The sequence below is a fragment of the Mustela putorius genome, unplaced genomic scaffold (genome assembly GCF_011764305.1).
Source record: "Mustela putorius furo isolate JIRA1106 unplaced genomic scaffold, ASM1176430v1.1 tig00000224_pilon_pilon_pilon, whole genome shotgun sequence".
Taxonomy (NCBI): Eukaryota; Metazoa; Chordata; class Mammalia; order Carnivora; family Mustelidae; genus Mustela; species Mustela putorius.
The window spans coordinates 24,606,561-24,623,794 of record NW_025421321.1 but is presented as its reverse complement, the minus strand read 5'-3'; the positions used below and the strand labels follow the sequence as shown (position 1 = coordinate 24,623,794).

Below are 17,234 nucleotides of genomic sequence, written 5' to 3'. Positions count from 1 at the left end.
CCAGTGAAAGGACAGTAGATCAAAGGAATTGAAGACAGTAGTAGTTTGATGTGATGGACTGTGGAAACTAAATTGAAGAATGTAAAGAAGAGAGCAGGGGGAGTTGATAGATGATTGAATAGAAGGTAACAGACCTTGTGGTTCAAATTAGATCTAAGAACTAAGAGTAAAAAGAATAAAAATATGAACACAGAATGCTTGGAGGCTATGGTCAAACAAGGTAGGATTGTGCATGTGTATTTGTTTTTTGGGTGTTTAATTTAGAATTCCAGATGGATTATAATGGCCAAAGTTTGGCAGTGAGGCAAGGGCTGATGTTGAATGGGGTGAAGGTTGTTAGAGCAAAGGTCAAACAAACCACGAGGCTGAGAAATTGGATTGCTCTCATAAAGTCACACAGGATAATGGCAGGACTTGGGGTGGAGAAGATTAGAAATTAGGGATAAAAGACTTTGGTAAAAGGGCAAATGGGGCAGCTGGCAGAATGGTAGATTGAGGCAGTAAGAAAAGATAGAGAGTGTCATAGCCGAGTAACTTGAACTTTGCCCAGGACCTCTGAGAACATCTTGAAGCAGCATTGGTGAGCTAAGAACAGTCTGACCTCTCCTCCTGTCATTCAGGTATGCAGGTATAAGAGAGTAGCCTCCATTTAGAGTTAATGGGAAAAGCGGTATCATCAAGGCAGAGCCAGGTTTTAGTGAAAGGAGGTACTGGCAGGAATATTCAGTAAAGAAGTTGAAGATTAGGGGAGATAGTTCACAGTGGATTTTTTTTTTTTAAACATTTATTTATTTTGGAGAGACAGAGGACACAGGGTGGGAGGGGCAGAGGGAGAAGGAGAGAGAGAATCTCAAGTAGATTCCGCACTGAGCGTGGAGCTGGACACAGAGCTCCATCTCAAAACCCTGAGGTAACTACCTGAGCTGAAACCATGAGTCAGATCTCAACCAGCTGAGCCACCCAGGCACCTCTGGAATGAGGATTTTTAAACAGCCCAATAAAATGGTTTAGGAGACAGTGGTAGAAAGAAGAGTGAGAATCCCAGAGCAGCATGGTAATGATATAGTGTGGGTGAAGACCACAGACAAACACTGACTGATGTGAGCAGTGATTTATAACAGCTTGTGAAGTCCCACTTCTCTACTCAACATTTCTTCCCAGCACTGTTAGCAGTGCCCTAGTAGATTGGAGCACTCCGGAGACAGCAGTTCCTTGGACTGATTTTACTAAACCTAGGGATCTTGGCCTATACTGACTGTAGCCTAATAGTTTGGAATTAAGTAAGGGAAGGGACAGTGCCTTTGAAGGCTAAGTAGGGGTGGTTGAAGAAGTAAAAACAGTGGTTGAGCATTCTCTTTACAAAATAGTTATTGAAGTCTCTTCTCTGAAAAAAACTGTTAAAAAAAAAAACTGTTACTCATGCTTCTTTTGCTCAGTCTTTTTGTTTTTGTTTTTTAGATTTTATTTATTTATTTGACAGAGAGAGAGAGATCACAAGTAGGCAGAGAGGCAGGCGGAGAGAGAGGGGGAAGCAGGCTCTCTGCTCAGCAGGGATGTGGGGCTCAGTCCCAGGACCCTGAGATCATGAGCAGAGGCTTAACCCCCTGAGCCACCCAGGTGTCCCTGTTTTGTTTTTTTAATTAAGTGTCCTAGCAGCTCCTTAGTGAATAGAAAACTCTTTGGATTCACCATATATATATATGATATATATATCATATATATATATATGATATAGAAGTCATACAAAGGAGAAGTCACTGTGGTATAATAAAAACACTGTTGGTGGGGGCGCCTGGGTGGCTCAGTGGGTTAAGCCTCTGCCTTCAGCTCAGGTCATGATCTCACGGTCCTGGGATCGAGTTCCGCATCCGGCTTTCTTGCTCAGCGGGAGTCTGCTTTCACCTCTCTCTCTGCCTGCTTCTCTGCCTACTTGTGATCTCTCTCTCTCTCAAATAAATAAAATCTTCAAAAACAAAACAAAACACTGTCGGTGATGTGAGTTGTAGTCTCGGCTGTACCACTGACAACCACTTTATCTCTCTAGAAATAAATTTCCTTTTCTTTCCTTAAATCCCTTTCTTCTTATAGAGAAGGAATTTTATTTCTAGAGAAATAAAGAAGAAAGGGATTGAATTAGGTCCTTGGGACTTGTTTCTTTGACTTTAATTTTAATAGACATCTTTTTTAAGCAGTGGATAGTTGCTTTAAGGTGCTTTATACCAAGCATTGTACTAGTTCTTTGGAAGAGGTGTGGAGGAAGATGAGGACTAAGACAATGTCTTGCCCTCGGGCAGCTTTCAGTCAGCTGGTGAAAGCAAACTGGTAAGGACATAGCTAAACATTGTAACATATATTATAAGGGTACAAGTGCTTCCCCATCTTCAAAAAAAACATGGTTAAGTGTACTGAAGTCAAATGTACCAAGAGTATTAAGAGACAAGAACATTAGGGAAGTTGTGTTCTCAGATGGCTAAAAATTTTATACCATCCCTAATTGTAATATACTTACGTGTGTTCTAAAAATTTTGGGGGTCATATTACTGAATATATAGTTAAATATTAAAGCATCGATAAATACTAAATAACAAAATGCTAATTTCCTCAGATGATTTATTATTCAATTCTCCTTGTTCTCTTAAAATGACAATTGTTGGCAGAATTCAGTTTTAATTTTGGGAAGAAAGACTGATTTGTAAGAAGGATGAACAAGCTATTATGTAGGCTTTGATGCCTTACTGATAGTTTTGGATAAGATTTGTTAGGAAAAAAATGAATGCTAGTCTTCGTCTTCTCCCTTGATAAAGGCATTTTATCAAACTATTTTTAATAATAAAATGTAGGGGCGCCTGGGTGGCTCAGTGGGTTAAGCCTCTGCTTCCGCCTTGGGTCATGATCTCAGGGTCCTGGGATCGGGCCCCACATTGGGCTCCCTGCTCAGCAGGGAGCCTGCTTCCCCGCCTGCCTCTCTGCCTACTTGTGATCTCTCTCTATGTCAAATAAATAAATATAATCTTTAAAAAAATAATAAAATGTAAATATTGTTTTTTTTTCCCTCAGGTCATAATTAACATAATTTTTTTCTTTAACTGTATTTCATTGTTTAGAGGCAGGTTTTGATGATCTAGGCTCAGCATTTCATATATGTTCTTTCTTTACTTCGAAAAATTTGTAGCTAAAGATTTATGGTTTCCATTTCTATCTAAAATACATTGATTTTTTTGGTACTTTAATTTTTTAATTTTCACTCATTTTAAAAAATAGAACAGGTAGAAGGTAAAATATTCTGATAATTGTGTACATTTATACTACATGTGTACAGACCAAGATAGTGAAACTTCTGAAAAAGAATAGTTAACTAATAGGAAGCACTACCACATGACAATTGAAATGCTTTCCTTAGATGATGGCATGGAAGTTTGGCATAGGAATGTCAGGTTAGGGATATAAGTATATAATGATTGTAAGTGGAAGTTCACCAGCACAAAGTAAGGTTACAGAGAGGTTAGCTCTTCCTTGGGATATTAAGAATGCCTCTGCAGAAGAGATGATCTTATGGAAGTTACAGATAGCAAATGTGAGTGGACACATAGGCCTGTTCATTTATATGAAATATGATAAAAAGTTTTTGAGGTTCTGTTTTGGTATCTTTAGGGCTGGTGTATGTGTACGGATGTTATGGTCAGTATGTAGAAACCTACTTACTTGCATCTAAGGACATAGTGGATTTGCAGACTGGTTGTGGGTAACAAAGTGAAGGTTTTTGTTGGAACTAAACTGAAACACCAATCTATGCGAAACAAGGGTTTATGATACGTTAGATGCTAAATTTTCTGTGACTAGAATTAAGTAGAATTAAAATAAACAACAGTATCATTTAGAAGAATTTTTTTTTAAAGGACAGTGCTTTTTAAAAAACTTTTATTTGGAAGTAACATCAAACTTAATTGCAAAAATAAAAATGTGCAAAGAATGTCTTACTATCTTCATCTAAATTTAATCTATTAACATTTTCCCATTTGCTTTATCAGTTATGATCTCCTTGTATAATTAACTAGATATGGATACCTAAATACATCCTTATTTTTCCTGAACCATTTGACAGTAAGTTGCATACATTGTCTTATCCTTAAATTCTTCAAAAAAGATATTTTCTTATGTAACCTCAATACAGCTATTAATTTCAAAAATTTCCATTGATAAAGTACTTTTTTTCTAATTTACCATCCATATTCTAATGTGATATTTAACCTAATAATGTGTCCTGTATAGTGGCCTCTACAAGATCCAATCTAGGGCCAAAATTGGCTTTTAGTTGTCATGTTGTTTTCTGTTTTATCTGTTACATTTCCAATATTTTTCACTTACGACATTACGACATTAACAGTTTTGAAGAGCATAGCTCCTTCCCTTTCTCCCTTTTTAATAGAACATTCTAAATTTTGCATTTGTCTGCTTTTTCTCAGTGATTAGATTGAGATTATGGATTCATAATGTTAAGTTGGCCAAATGAAGATGATGTAGTATGCTTTACCTCTCTCATAGTATCATATCTGAAGATACCCATTATTCATAAGTCCCTCATTAATGAAGTTAGTTTTCACCATCCGGTTAAGGTGGTTCCTCATTTCTATACTATATGATTTCTTTCTTTTTTCTTTCCTTATAGCTTATAAGTAGTCTGAGGGGTGGTGTTTCAAGACTATGCAAATATCCTGCTCCCCATCAAAATTCCTTCTTAGATTTAATGTCTATTGATGATTCTTGCTTGATTCAGTCTTGAACATGAAGGCTGCAAAATAATAAATTTGGAGGGAGCATTGGAATTGAAAGATTTAATGTCTGTTGATGTTTCTTGCTTGATTCAGTCTTGAACATGAAGGCTGCAAAATAATAAATTTGGAGGGAGCATTGGAATTGAAAAATTATCAGTTGTCTATGGCATTCTGCTGTTAGCAAGAGTCCTCCTTTTCTGTGATTTTAATTAGTTAATTACCAATACAGATTTATGAATTGCTCTTTTCCCCCTAGTAGTTTGTAATTCATTACTGTACTTAATTTGTTTGGTTGTAAATTGTCCCAGATTTGGAAGGACCCTGTTAAGTTGGCTAAAGAATGTACAGCTATCCTTTTTTAGGGAGGGAGCAGGAAGCACTTCTTTCTAGCATAACAAAATGTAGGCTCATCTTATGCCTACTCTGTCCTGGCCTGAAATCAATCATTTCTTGAAGGATCCCTGATTGTTTTTAGTTGGAAGTAGTAATAGAGATCAAGAGCTGGACCCCAATACTCCTTGCCTTCTTGAGGTCTTCCCATTTTAGCCTTTCAGTGGACAGAGGTAAAAAAGGCTTACTTACAAACATAAAGTACATACAAATAAACCTAAGCACATACACATACTTGTATTTGAAATTGTGAGTTCACACAATTCATACAAATACCTCCTTTTCTGATCCATTCCCAGAGGATTATTTCTTTCTTCCTTCATTTCATATTTGTTTGTTCCTTCTGTAACGAGAACCCTGCTGCTAACTCTACCAGTACATTTACTCATTTGCTTAATTCTCTGATATTTCTAAATGGTTTTAGAATGTTTTCTAATATGATTATAGTAGACACAGTAAAATATAGGATTATTTTGCAAATCTGCTGCCCCAACCCTCCAAGATTGCATGTATATAGTCAAGTACAAGTTACTTCGATTAGTTTTTTTCTCTCTTCTTCCTTTTATTTTCCCCAAACTTAGTGTGGTTACAGTTAGAATATATATGAAATATAGTTAGATTAATTTGTCTCAATTTGCTCTCAGTTTTTTTTTTTTCTTTCTGTTTTGGAGGTTTTTGAGACTTTTGAAAGACTGAGAAAAGAAACTGAATTCTTACCATTTTACCTGGCTATGGGAGACCGCTATTTATAGGAAATCTTCTAACCATGAAGCAGTTTCATATATATAGTGTCCTTCATAATCTGAAGGAAGGAACCATTTTATGGATGACAGTACTTAAGTTTGGGGCTTAGTCTTGTTTCCCAAGGTTACTCAGTAAATTATATAGTATGCACAATGCTTTTGAAGTGTGTTCCAGACATTGGGCTAACTTTCTTATTTATATTCTTATTAATTCCACAAGGAAGATCTTTTTCCCAATAGGTGAAGAACTGGGATTCCAACTTAGGTTTTGTCCCCTTCTCAGTTGTTTTCCATTTTTGGAATGCATGGTTAGGCCTAAATTTAGCAGGCAGCAAAGGTACTTTTCTTTTATTATATACCTTTTGTGTTGGGGCATTAACCAATGTAAGACATTTTTTAAAATTCAAGAATATTGTTTATCATGTACATTTTCTTTCATGATTTTCCATAAGTAGGGGTATCAAAATAACACTTTTGCTTGCATGTGGAGACTGAACACTCTCTTCTGAAGAGCTGCTATCTATGTTGTTGGTAAGCTATTGGTAAAGAAAGGTTCTAATAATGTCTCTTCCAAACCACTGAGATCATCACTTAAATGATAGTAATTGCTTAATATGTTTGTTGGTTGCTTGGTTTGCCAGTAATGCACAGAATATTTTCTGTTTGTAAATGAATATAGATTGTGTTTTGCTGGAGCGTAAACCACCACCAACCTGATTGGTCATTCATTATACTTAAACTATGTGTATCTAAGAATAATCAAGTAGTATTGCCATTTTAATGAAAGACTAACTTAAGAGGGGCCCATTTATCTAGGTAAAGAATTGAAAATTATCCTTTGCAAATTTATATATGCTTGTTATATGTGTTGATGAATAAGAGCTTTATTTTGATAGTGTTAATGATTTAAAACTTTTCTTACATTAAGAATGTAGTATATATAGCCTTTGACATTTCTCAGTAAAGCATTATAGATGTTAAGGTTTTAGTTAAAATGTATTTTTAGTGAGTGTATTTAGGACACATTTTGATAATTATTAGTTGGATTTTAATTATGACACTGAGAAGTTAATCTGATAAAAATAAGAAATTTAAGTAGCCTGAAAAATTAAATGCTTAATCTAACAAATTGAGTAGAAATGCCTTTAACTGGAAATCTGTTAGTAAATTTATGAGATAGCTAAATTAGAGACAGACTGTTATTAACGGAAGACTTGATTGTATTTAAACAAATATGACTTAATGTCAAATTAATGGGGATTTATTTAGTGCTTACTATGGGCCCAGTACAGATTGAAAATAATTGTGAATATGTGCCATAAAAGAGAACACTAATATAGTGTGGTTGAAAGAACTTCATTTTGAGCATCTTATAGACCTGGGTTCTAATCCTGGCTTTATCAGTGATCACAGGGTATGACGTTGGGCAGATAGATGCTTTAATCTATTTGAGCTTCAGTGCTTTCAATAGTCAGAATTTGTCTGAAGGGCCTGCCATCCATAAAGTCAGACCAACAGACATGAAACAGTGTGCAGTAATACATGCTTATTGTACAAATTTGAGAAGTAGAAAAATCTATTGAGATGGAAAAAACTTATAATCATACAGCTCAGACATAATTGTTAATACTTTAGAATATATTCTTCTAGTCTATGTTTTATGCATATGGGTACATTACAATGGAGTGAAAAAAACAAGTGTTTTGCCAAATTGGGATCATGGTCTATACATTGTTTATAGCTTTAAAAATATGAGCAGTATCTTATATAATGCTGACATTTCCATGTCATTATTCTGCTGCATGATTTTTTAATGTTTGGTGTTCCTTGGTATTGCATATAATTTGATTAGTTTGCTATTGTTGGATTCTTAGATGGCTTCTGACTTTTAAATTTATAAATAATGCTGTTACTATACTCTTTATATTTAAATATCTTTTATATATTTGAATTATTCTTTCCCATAAATTACTGGAAATAAACCCTAGGTAAATGAATGTGAGCATTTTTAGGAGTTTTGACAAAAATTGGCTGCCAGAAAAGTTGTACTAACTTCCCCCTACTAAAGTAAGAAACACCCATTTCTCTATCACCAACAATTGTTAATATTTATTCTTTTGCTTATTAGATAATATTTCCACATTATACAAAATTCAAAGAGCACAATGACAATAAGTCTTCTTCCTGTCTCAGCTAGTCACCTTATACTCCTTCAGAGTCCTGGAATGTGCTTATTTTTTAAGTATCCTTCTAGACATTCTGTTTTTGGCACTTAAAAAACAAAAACAAAACCTTTACCAGTTTGTAGGATGAAGGGATATCTTGCAGTTTTGATTTTTGATTATTAGTGAAAATGAACATGTTCTACTTATTTATTGGCTATTTTTATTTCTTCTGTGAATTGCCTGTTCATACCCTTTGCCCATTTTTAAATTTAGATGTTTCTCTGTTTTTGATTTTATGAGAGATCTTTACAAAGGATGAAAACTCCTGGTATGTTACAGTTTTCCAAACAATTTTTATTTTACTCTACATTTTAGTGGACATTTTCAGTTTTCACATTGGAAAATATCCATGTATGTATTATTTTATTTTTATGCCTGATTCTTAACTATTTAAAATTGACTTTGAATTCTGGTCAGAGTTCAAATGCTTTCTTGGTGGTGGAGTTGTTTTTCTCTTGCCATCATATTCTGATCTTTAGTTGCCTGGTATCAGGCAGGAAGAGTCTGAAAATTGAGAAGACAGTTTTTGTTGGATTGCATGCCCAGATTTTAGACAATCAACTGGATGGGTGTTGGTGCCATCTAGTGTTGGATATAGTTAATAGGTCTACAGAATGCTTTATAATTGATTATATGGAATAAATTCAGATGACCAGAGGAATTTAGTAAGTTGTAGATATTTACTTTACATTAACAAATGACTTTAAAAATAACTTTATAAAAGGGTTTTGACACATTGTACTGAATCAAACAAATGCTTGAGTCATGTTATTTTGAACATGGAATGACCTTAAAGGTTCCCCCAAACCTGTGTAGTTTGGAGAAACCTTACAAGTTTTAAAAGATATGTTCAAAGACTAGTGACTATTAATTTTTTTATTCTGAATTTTTAAAAATGCTTTGGATCTTTTGGAATATGTACATTTATTTTAGATTATAATACATGAAGCTAGCATTTATTTAGTTCTTACTGAGTAGTATATCACTTTTAATTTCTCTATGGATTTTAGTATTTGTTTTTAGCAACTTATATGAAATTGTTTTTAGACTTTAAAATACTCCTTTTTTTTGCCATTTGAACTTGTGTTGTCATTCATTTTCTAGACTAAAGTCTTTCTCCATGTTTTCAGATTCACTTTAGTAGTTAATGTTGAAGTGCTGTAATTTAGTCCATAGAGGGCATTGTATTACAGCTTATGGTATTAAACAGCATTGTTTAATGAGACATATGTTTAGTTTATATTTTGTATAGCTTAGGATAATTAAATTTTGAAATAAGTTTAAAACTCCTCTGTAACTATAATTCTTTATTTTAAAAAATGAATCTTGTTTTCTGTTTCCAGAGAGTAGATAAACTTATTTTAGCTATCAAGAATTGTATACTGGCAATCTTAGAGAGTATCACTTTAAATCCAAATGACCACATCTTTTTCATTAATTCCCTTGATTTCTAAATATTATAAAAAAACAAAAACTTGAATTTTTCTGGGGTTCAGAAGTAGAGGAAGGAAAGAAATGGGAAAGGAGGAATATCTTGGGAAGGCTGGCTGGAGCGCTTACAGCTTACATATTGCTTCCTGTTCCAAAGTACAGTCTTCAGTCTGAAATCCTGCCTCTTAGGGAGAGAGAGAGAGACACAAAGACACACACACACACACACATTCTCTTTTTCTCTCTCTTCATGAGAAGGTTATAGAGAAAGGAATTTTTTTTTCTTTAGTAGGAATTGATTTAATCATATCATTTTCCTACTAAAGTTAAGTGCACTAAGAAAATGAGTGTTTTGATGTGAGATATGAGGAGAAAAGAAATCTAGAGCATGTTGGTAATTTTAGAGCAGGATACCCTTTGGAAAGGAGTTAAAGTCGTGCTTGAGGAGGTTTTCATTTGTTTTTGTCATGCTTTGTCCACCAGGGATGTGGATATTGAGGAGTGAGAAGTCGCCAAACATGAACTTTGGAAAATTTTAAAGTACTATGTAAGGCTAATTTTGCATTTTAAAAAAGAGAATGTCTTCCATCACCCTCCCCCTGCCAATCTTGTGTGGTCTCCTCCTTTGGAAGCTTTACTTTTAACGTAAAAATAGGTTCCTGTCCCAAATAATCAAAGTGCTGTTTACACAAGTTGGGATGTATGTTCTATTTGAAAACTGTCCTTGAAATAATTCATTTTAAAAAACAAAATATTAAATATTTGACGGAAAACAAAATAAATGAAAGAAAGTTTTTAACAGATTTATGTCCTTTATTTGTCTGTTATGTTGGATTTAATGTGGAGTAGGACTACAAACTATCCATGTATAAATTTTTCTGAGCTGGAGTATAATGGAACTGTGTAGCAAAGCACGGTAATATATTTGTGTGTGTGTGCGTGCATGCACTTGCACACTTGTGCATGCTTATACTTGTTTAGAAAGGTATTGGGTTATTCTCTAGAATTGAATGGCCTCATATATGCACTTTCTTAAATGTGTTTTATGTACCTTATCTCCTACTAGTTTGATTGTTATTTGTAGCATAATAATAGTGTTAAATAACTAGGACTTATATAGGGCCTACTTTTTGTCAGGGACTATCCTAAGGCCGTTTGCTTATAATAATTCATTTGATCCTCACTAAAAGCATAGTTCTATGGCTTTATGTTTTTAACAGTTTTGTATCATCAGGCTTTTAAATTTTAGTCCTTTTTTTGCTTAGCTAACCAAACTTAAAATAACCCTTCTCAAACTTTTTAAGAAAAAAAAACGGGCAAAATGTCAGTTGATTTGTAGTAGTTAGTTGTTCTTGCTAGTTTAATAGTTCAATTGCCAAGACTCTAACAATTAAAGAATTAGGTATCAGTATGTAAGATCAAACTTCAGGGCTCCTGTTTTAACTTTTAAATCTTCCAGGGGAGCTTTTTTTTTTTAAGATTTTATTTATTTATTTGACAGAGAGAGATGACAAGCAGGCAGAGAGGCAGGCAGAGAGGCAGGCAGAGAGGCAGGCAGAGAGAGAGGAGGAAGCAGGCTCCCTCCTGAGCGGAGAGCCCCATGCGGGGCTCGATCCCAGAACCCTGAGATCATGACCTGAGCCGAAGGCAGTGGCTTAACCCACTGAGCCACCCAGGCGCCCCTCTAGGGGAGCTTTTAAGAATATTCAGTGTTTAGATGAATGGTTATTATTATCACATGTTCTTGCTCTCTGAGACTGTTTTTAAATGTTTTCAATCAAATCAAGTACCAACAGATGTGAATAGTATAAGTGGTAAATACCTTTGTCTCAAGAAATCTCTTTTTTCTCTCCTATTTGTGCAGTAAACTCTGACTTGAAAACAGTGTTTGGGCACTGTTTTTGAATGCTTTATTCTAATGCTAAAGTATTTATATGTCTTCACAGTTTCAAGGGATTTGTTGTTAGAGATAGTATTTTGGAAATATTTCAGACTTAACTGAATAGTTTGAGATTTCAAAGTATTGTATGGAGAAGCCAGATATTTTCAGCTGTGGTATGACTTTGTGACAGGGTTCTCCATAATAGCACATTATATATATGGGTCCAGTGAATAAAAATTTAAATTAGATACTAATTTTTGAGCTTAGAATAATAGACTCTCTTTAAAAATTGCTTTGCTTTATCCATATATGGAGTTAGAAAGGCAGACAGAAAGAACTGAGTCCTTGACCAGACCACTTCTGATTCTAAGGATTTTGCAGAATTTTACAGTAAGTTTCAGAAAATATTATACCAACTTCATTGTAGCTATATCTCAGAAGTGTGTACGTCTGTACATAGGCCATATATCTTATAGTACTTCATCCTGTCACACACTTTAGAACATTTAGCGGATCTCTCATTAAATATATAGCTTGGTTAAATGCTAGCAACAGTTAAGCTAATTGTGGAACATTAGTAAAGACATAATATTCTGCACTGGAATGAATGCCAGTTTTAGAAAGTTGAGCAAAAATTTTGAAAGTTCTGCACATAGATTTGTTTTTGTATTTATCAGTAAAATTTTGGTTTAGTCTTATGTCATTTTCCCAAGGCAAATGATATAATTCGCACATGAATATTTCTCTTCAAGCTAAGAATCTAATAATAGTACTTACAGTAATGTTTAATAGATTATTGAAAGATTGAGTTGTAGCAGGTGATGATTAGGAATATATATTTTTAAGTCTCTGATTTCCATTATTGTAAAAGAAGAAATAGCGTTGCATTAGAAAGATTAGACTGCTGAGATTGAATAAAACCATTTTTTTCTTTTGAAGTAGCATATATTCAGTAAATATTAATAATTTGATTTCGTGATTCTCCACTCATAGCCTCATGAGGGTGCAAATGCTGAATGTTTTAAGCCTTAGTAAACTCAGAGGAGAAAGTACGAAGAGATTCAGCATTTCCCAGGCTTGAAATTTAAGCTATTACCCCTCTTTGGATTGGTCCATTTTTATCTTATTAGGTAACTATTGATTTTAGGGTTTTAAATGAAACTGAAAACCAGTGGCATCATTCACCCACTGTGAAAAGAAAATGATTTCATACAGCTGTAAGTGCGTTTCAGATATATTCAGTGGTTAACTCTGACAAAAGACCAGCTCTCTTTTCTTCCCTTTCTTTTTGGTAGCTTGCCCCTCTCCCTGGAAAAGTAGCTCCCTTTGGTATGAGCAACAAGCAAAAGACTAGAACAATAAACACACAGGAGGAAGGCAGTCGTGCCTGAGTATTAGTAGCCTAGTTACAGATTGCACTGCGTCAGTCTGTTCCACACCCAGAAGACGTCAGGTGACTTCAGTTCTGCTGCAGTTGTGCAGCGGAGACTGCAGACTTCGGTGGAGGAAACGGGTATTTCATGTCTCACAGGGTAGATTTGTGCAGTTAACAGCTTTTCTGTTGGTATGCATAATTGATAATTGCATCTGGAGGGCAGATCGTGACAAGAGATGGACTGTCAGAAGAAAAATTGGAAGGATAAGGGTATATGTACTTTTTAATCTATTCAGTTTTTTTTATGTGACCAATAATATATTTCTGCGAATAAGCTTTGCAATTTTAGATGTATTTTGGATTGAAAATGGAGCCTATGAAAGCTTTAAAAGTTAAACATTAAAAGAGCTATTTCATGTGTTTTTATATGTGGTTGTATATGAGAAAATCTCATGCTGTTCTCTCACTGGCATTTGATTTAGGCTTTGCAATCCTGTGGTTGATTAGGTTCTATTCTTTAATCCTATTCTTTAATCTTGCACATTGTCAACAGTATCTTTTAAATGCATTTCATTTGTTGGTCACTTTAGTGCGATAAATTTATATAGCTGTCTTTCTATTACATAATGACATATTTTCTGTGACTGTTTTGCTTTAAAGCTGATTTGGTGTAGTTGAAATTCTATCCAAGATTTTTTAAGTAGCAGGATACTGCGTTTGCATTAAGCTTGTTTCTTCTTTGGAAATCTGATTGAACCTTTACAGTCATTACCAGTCACATTTTAAGTAGATTATATTTGTGTATATCTTGAAATCATTAAGATGTATACACAGCAGTTTTAAATGCATGTCTATATTTAAGTCTCTAACCTTTGTCCTTGTAATAACCAATCAGTGATCTTAATCCCCTTTCCTCCCCCTTGAAAGCCCAGCAGATCCTTTCAAGTCTCAGTGGGTCATTGTGTAAGAATGTAGGCCCATAAGTGCTAAAATGTTGACTGTAATGAATATTTTAAAAATATTTTATGTAGATGGGTAAGTGTGCCATTTTTTAAAAAAAAGAGGTGACCACTTGTAATAAATTGTCTTAAAATTATTAGAGCTATTTTAAGTAGTCCAAGTAGACATTACACACCAACAGTTTTTTTTTTTTTCCTGGCCACATTTAAGTTTTAAAGTTTTTTAAAAATCTTACTTCCTTCTGTAGCAGAATTGTTTGCAGAATTGGTAATAATGTTTCTAAAAGCAATATGTGGAGCTAATTACAGTAACATTCATAACATCCTTTTAAAAATCTATTCAATAAAGAAATGTGGGGGAAAGGCGAGTTTGAGATTGAGTTCACATTGAGACAAAGATTTTTATAGTTGCAATTTAAAGACTAGAAAACAATATAGCTTTGGATTTTTACCTTTGTGATTTCTTTGTATGTAAATTTAATGAGGAGAAGAATTTTTATTTCTTCATCCTTCTGACCTAATGAAAGGTGAGTTGAAACACTAGTTTTTGATAATTAAAATTTAGTGTAATGATACCAATACAATAAAACAAGCTTTAAAAATAGGCAAAAAGTTACATTAGGGTCTACTCTGCAGATGTTGAGGTTCTGTATTAATAATTTAAATTTTAGACTATTTAATAATACCTTAAGTTATTTATTTGCTGAAATTTATGGATATTTTGAGACAGGAGAAATTAAGATCTAATATAGCCTGTATTGTGCCAGAAGTTTATTTTGATTATTTAGACACTAATTATAAAATCACATTTACTGTTGGATATCTCTGGAGAGCTTCACATTGTATGTTAAATGGAATGGCCTGATATTTTAGTGCTTGTCTTTGGCTTTTTTGCTTGGTACCTATTTGTCTGATTTATTGGTGAAGTTCTATTTCACTATTTATCAGCAGCTAATTTTAATGTAGATTATAGATTACGACTTAAGTGGAAATCACTGAAGAGGTGAAACTGCTGTGGAATAAGTTTTCCCTCATTTTGTGAGAAAATGAGGTTTTTTAGTTTTATGAGAAGTATGGATAGAGAAGAGAAACAAATTTAGGCTCTGGGTATACTTAAAAAAACAAAAATACTTAGGCCCCCCATTTCTTTTTTCCCCTACTGGTTCCACCTTGCCCTAAGTGCCATGGTTGAAAAACACCCATCAGTCATCTAATGATGGTGAAGTATAATAGTGTAACAGAAGTGAGAGTTACTCTGATTTCAATGTGTTGAAAACTTTATTTTTTCTTGTTTTGTTTTGTTGCTGCTTAACTAGCATTTAAGACATTTTTTTCTTTCAGGCTAAAACCAGTATTAATTTGTATTCTCTTACTTTTTTTTTTTTTTTTTTTAGCTTTGATTTTTCATTCTTAGCATAATTACAACAGATGAAACCCACATGGTCCTTGATTATTGGGGTTATATGGAAAGCATTGTTTAAGATTTTGAAGAACTTAGAATAGGAAGGAATGGGAAAGTTTAGAGGTTTGGGTGGGTAAGAGCATGATACAACCTCTGAACAAGGAATGATCAAGACAGTGAGTAGAGTGTTTTGGATAGAGCAGAGTATTTATAAGATAGTAGTTGAAAGATAAGGTTGATCTGGTTAAAGAATATAGAAGATTTGCAAGATGTAGGTCAGGTTTCCTCATTCTTCCCTGAAGATGAGAATCACCTAGTGCTTCTTAAACATACAGATTCCTGATGATCAGACTCAGATGACCTGAATCATAATTTAGAGCAGAAGGGCCTGGAAATCTGTGTATTAAACATCTTGGTGTCATTCACATTATTACCAGGCAATTTTAGGAGATCCTGATTTAGGTTTTTAAGTTTCTGGTTTGGTAACTTAATTTTGGCCAGAGTGAGAAACTTACCCTTTTTGGTCTTAATTTCAGTTTGCTCATTTGCATGATTTCTCGGCTTCCAGTTTTGAGGTTCCCTGGTTTTAGGAGAAGATAGCGTGGGCTAGATTGCAGAGGACATTCATTGGCTTTTGAATTTTTCTAGGAAGGAAATAAAGAGCTTTAGGAAGTTTTAAAGTCAGGAGTGATAAAATGATAGCAGGTTTGAAAGACTGGTTTGGGTTGTTGTATAAGTTAAATTTTAGGAGAACTTAGAGGCAGAAGTTACGATGACTGTATTTGTGCCCAGATTTAAAACAAATAATGACTGAACTTGGCCTGAAATCCGAATGAAAAGGAAGTGACAGATTTGAGAAACTCAAGTAAGTAATACTTGACATTTGGCATAGATTTGTGGGACTAGGGTAAGGGAGGGACTCGAAGGACCGCAGTTTCAGTCAGAGTGGAACCCTGGCACTGCTAGTGCTTTTTAGTATCAGTAGAAATAGGTAGAAATGAAGCCAAGTTCAGCTTTAGAAGCTTCAGGTTTGGAGTGACTATAGAACTTCTGCAAAGCTCTGAGAAATGACAGATTTAATGATAAAGAATTGGGAATTGAATAATTAGATACCACAGAGAAGCTGTTTAATATGAAGATTGAGAAATGCTTTTGGACCCTGTGGAATTTTAGAAACCTCTGCAACACTGTCTTTATTTGTGTTTTTTTGAATTTGGCAGTTAATGTGCTATAGGCGACCTTTGAGAGAAGTTATTCTTGTAGGATGGTGACTGAAGTGTTTCTAGCATAAAGGTTCAGTTTGACTGTTAAGACAAAGTGCTTTTGGCCCATTTCTGGAGCATACTTCTTTGCAGGGGTTCTTGTAGGTCTCCCGGTCTTTACTTCTGATAAACCATTGGCAGTTTCTTTGAAGGCTTCAGGTTACTGAATATGTTTACAGTTGTACATGCAGACTGACAATCCAGGTAGAGAGGAGTAGGGGTCTTGCTGTGTGAAATAAATGCCTCACCTCTTGAGAAAGCCACAAAATGCCTTCGGAGGGAACTTTGGCATTAATTTTGAGACCCATTTGAAAGAAGTTCTAAACTTAGCTGAAACACGACCTTTAGGCATTCATTGAATACTTCTAGATCTTGGTTTAGCTGCATGACCCTATATATACATAAATATATATACATTTGTTGTAGAAAATTTAGATGTCTTGAAGATTAAAACTTTTGCTTCACATAGAGTGGTTTTTGTTTTGGTGTGGTAAGTTTAGTGGTGAGTGTATGTTGGGGGTTCATATGGTACGTTATGTTCTGTAATCTTTCATTAAGTGGAGAAATGCTTTTAATTTAAAATATATTCTACATTGTTTTAATGGCTGTAGTATTCTAAGTATGTACTATTAATCCCATATAGTGAAATATTTAAGTTACTTCTAATGTTTTTGCAAGTATAAACAGTGCTAAAGTGAATATAATTGAATATAAATCTTTGTTTTTATCCATGATTATTACCAAATTGCTGGGTTATAGTATTTAGGCTTTTGGTTCCTGGTGCAAAAATGCC

General features: G+C 34.3%; 2 protein-coding genes across 5 annotated transcripts in view; one reads left to right on the top strand and one right to left on the bottom strand.

Moving 5' to 3' along the window:
• RTN4 (reticulon 4) overlaps positions 1–17,234 on the top strand; it is a 72,498-nt gene that overhangs the window by 25,290 nt on the left and 29,974 nt on the right. Inside the window, exon 1 of one of the 4 annotated variants that reach the window (XM_004775674.3) lies at positions 12,856–13,088. The exons of the other annotated variants lie outside the window; for them this stretch is intronic. Coding sequence (XP_004775731.1) covers positions 13,055–13,088 — 34 coding nt within the window. The 5' untranslated portion in view covers positions 12,856–13,054. Of the gene's footprint in view, positions 1–12,855; positions 13,089–17,234 lie in introns of those variants that run through there. 4 annotated transcript variants of the gene reach the window in all.
• Positions 15,687–17,234, bottom strand: part of EML6 (EMAP like 6) — a 311,304-nt gene continuing 309,756 nt past the window's right edge. Inside the window, exon 45 of the transcript XR_006606025.1 lies at positions 15,687–15,823. The gene's annotated coding sequence lies outside the window, so the exon portion shown is untranslated. The remainder of the gene's footprint in view (positions 15,824–17,234) is intronic.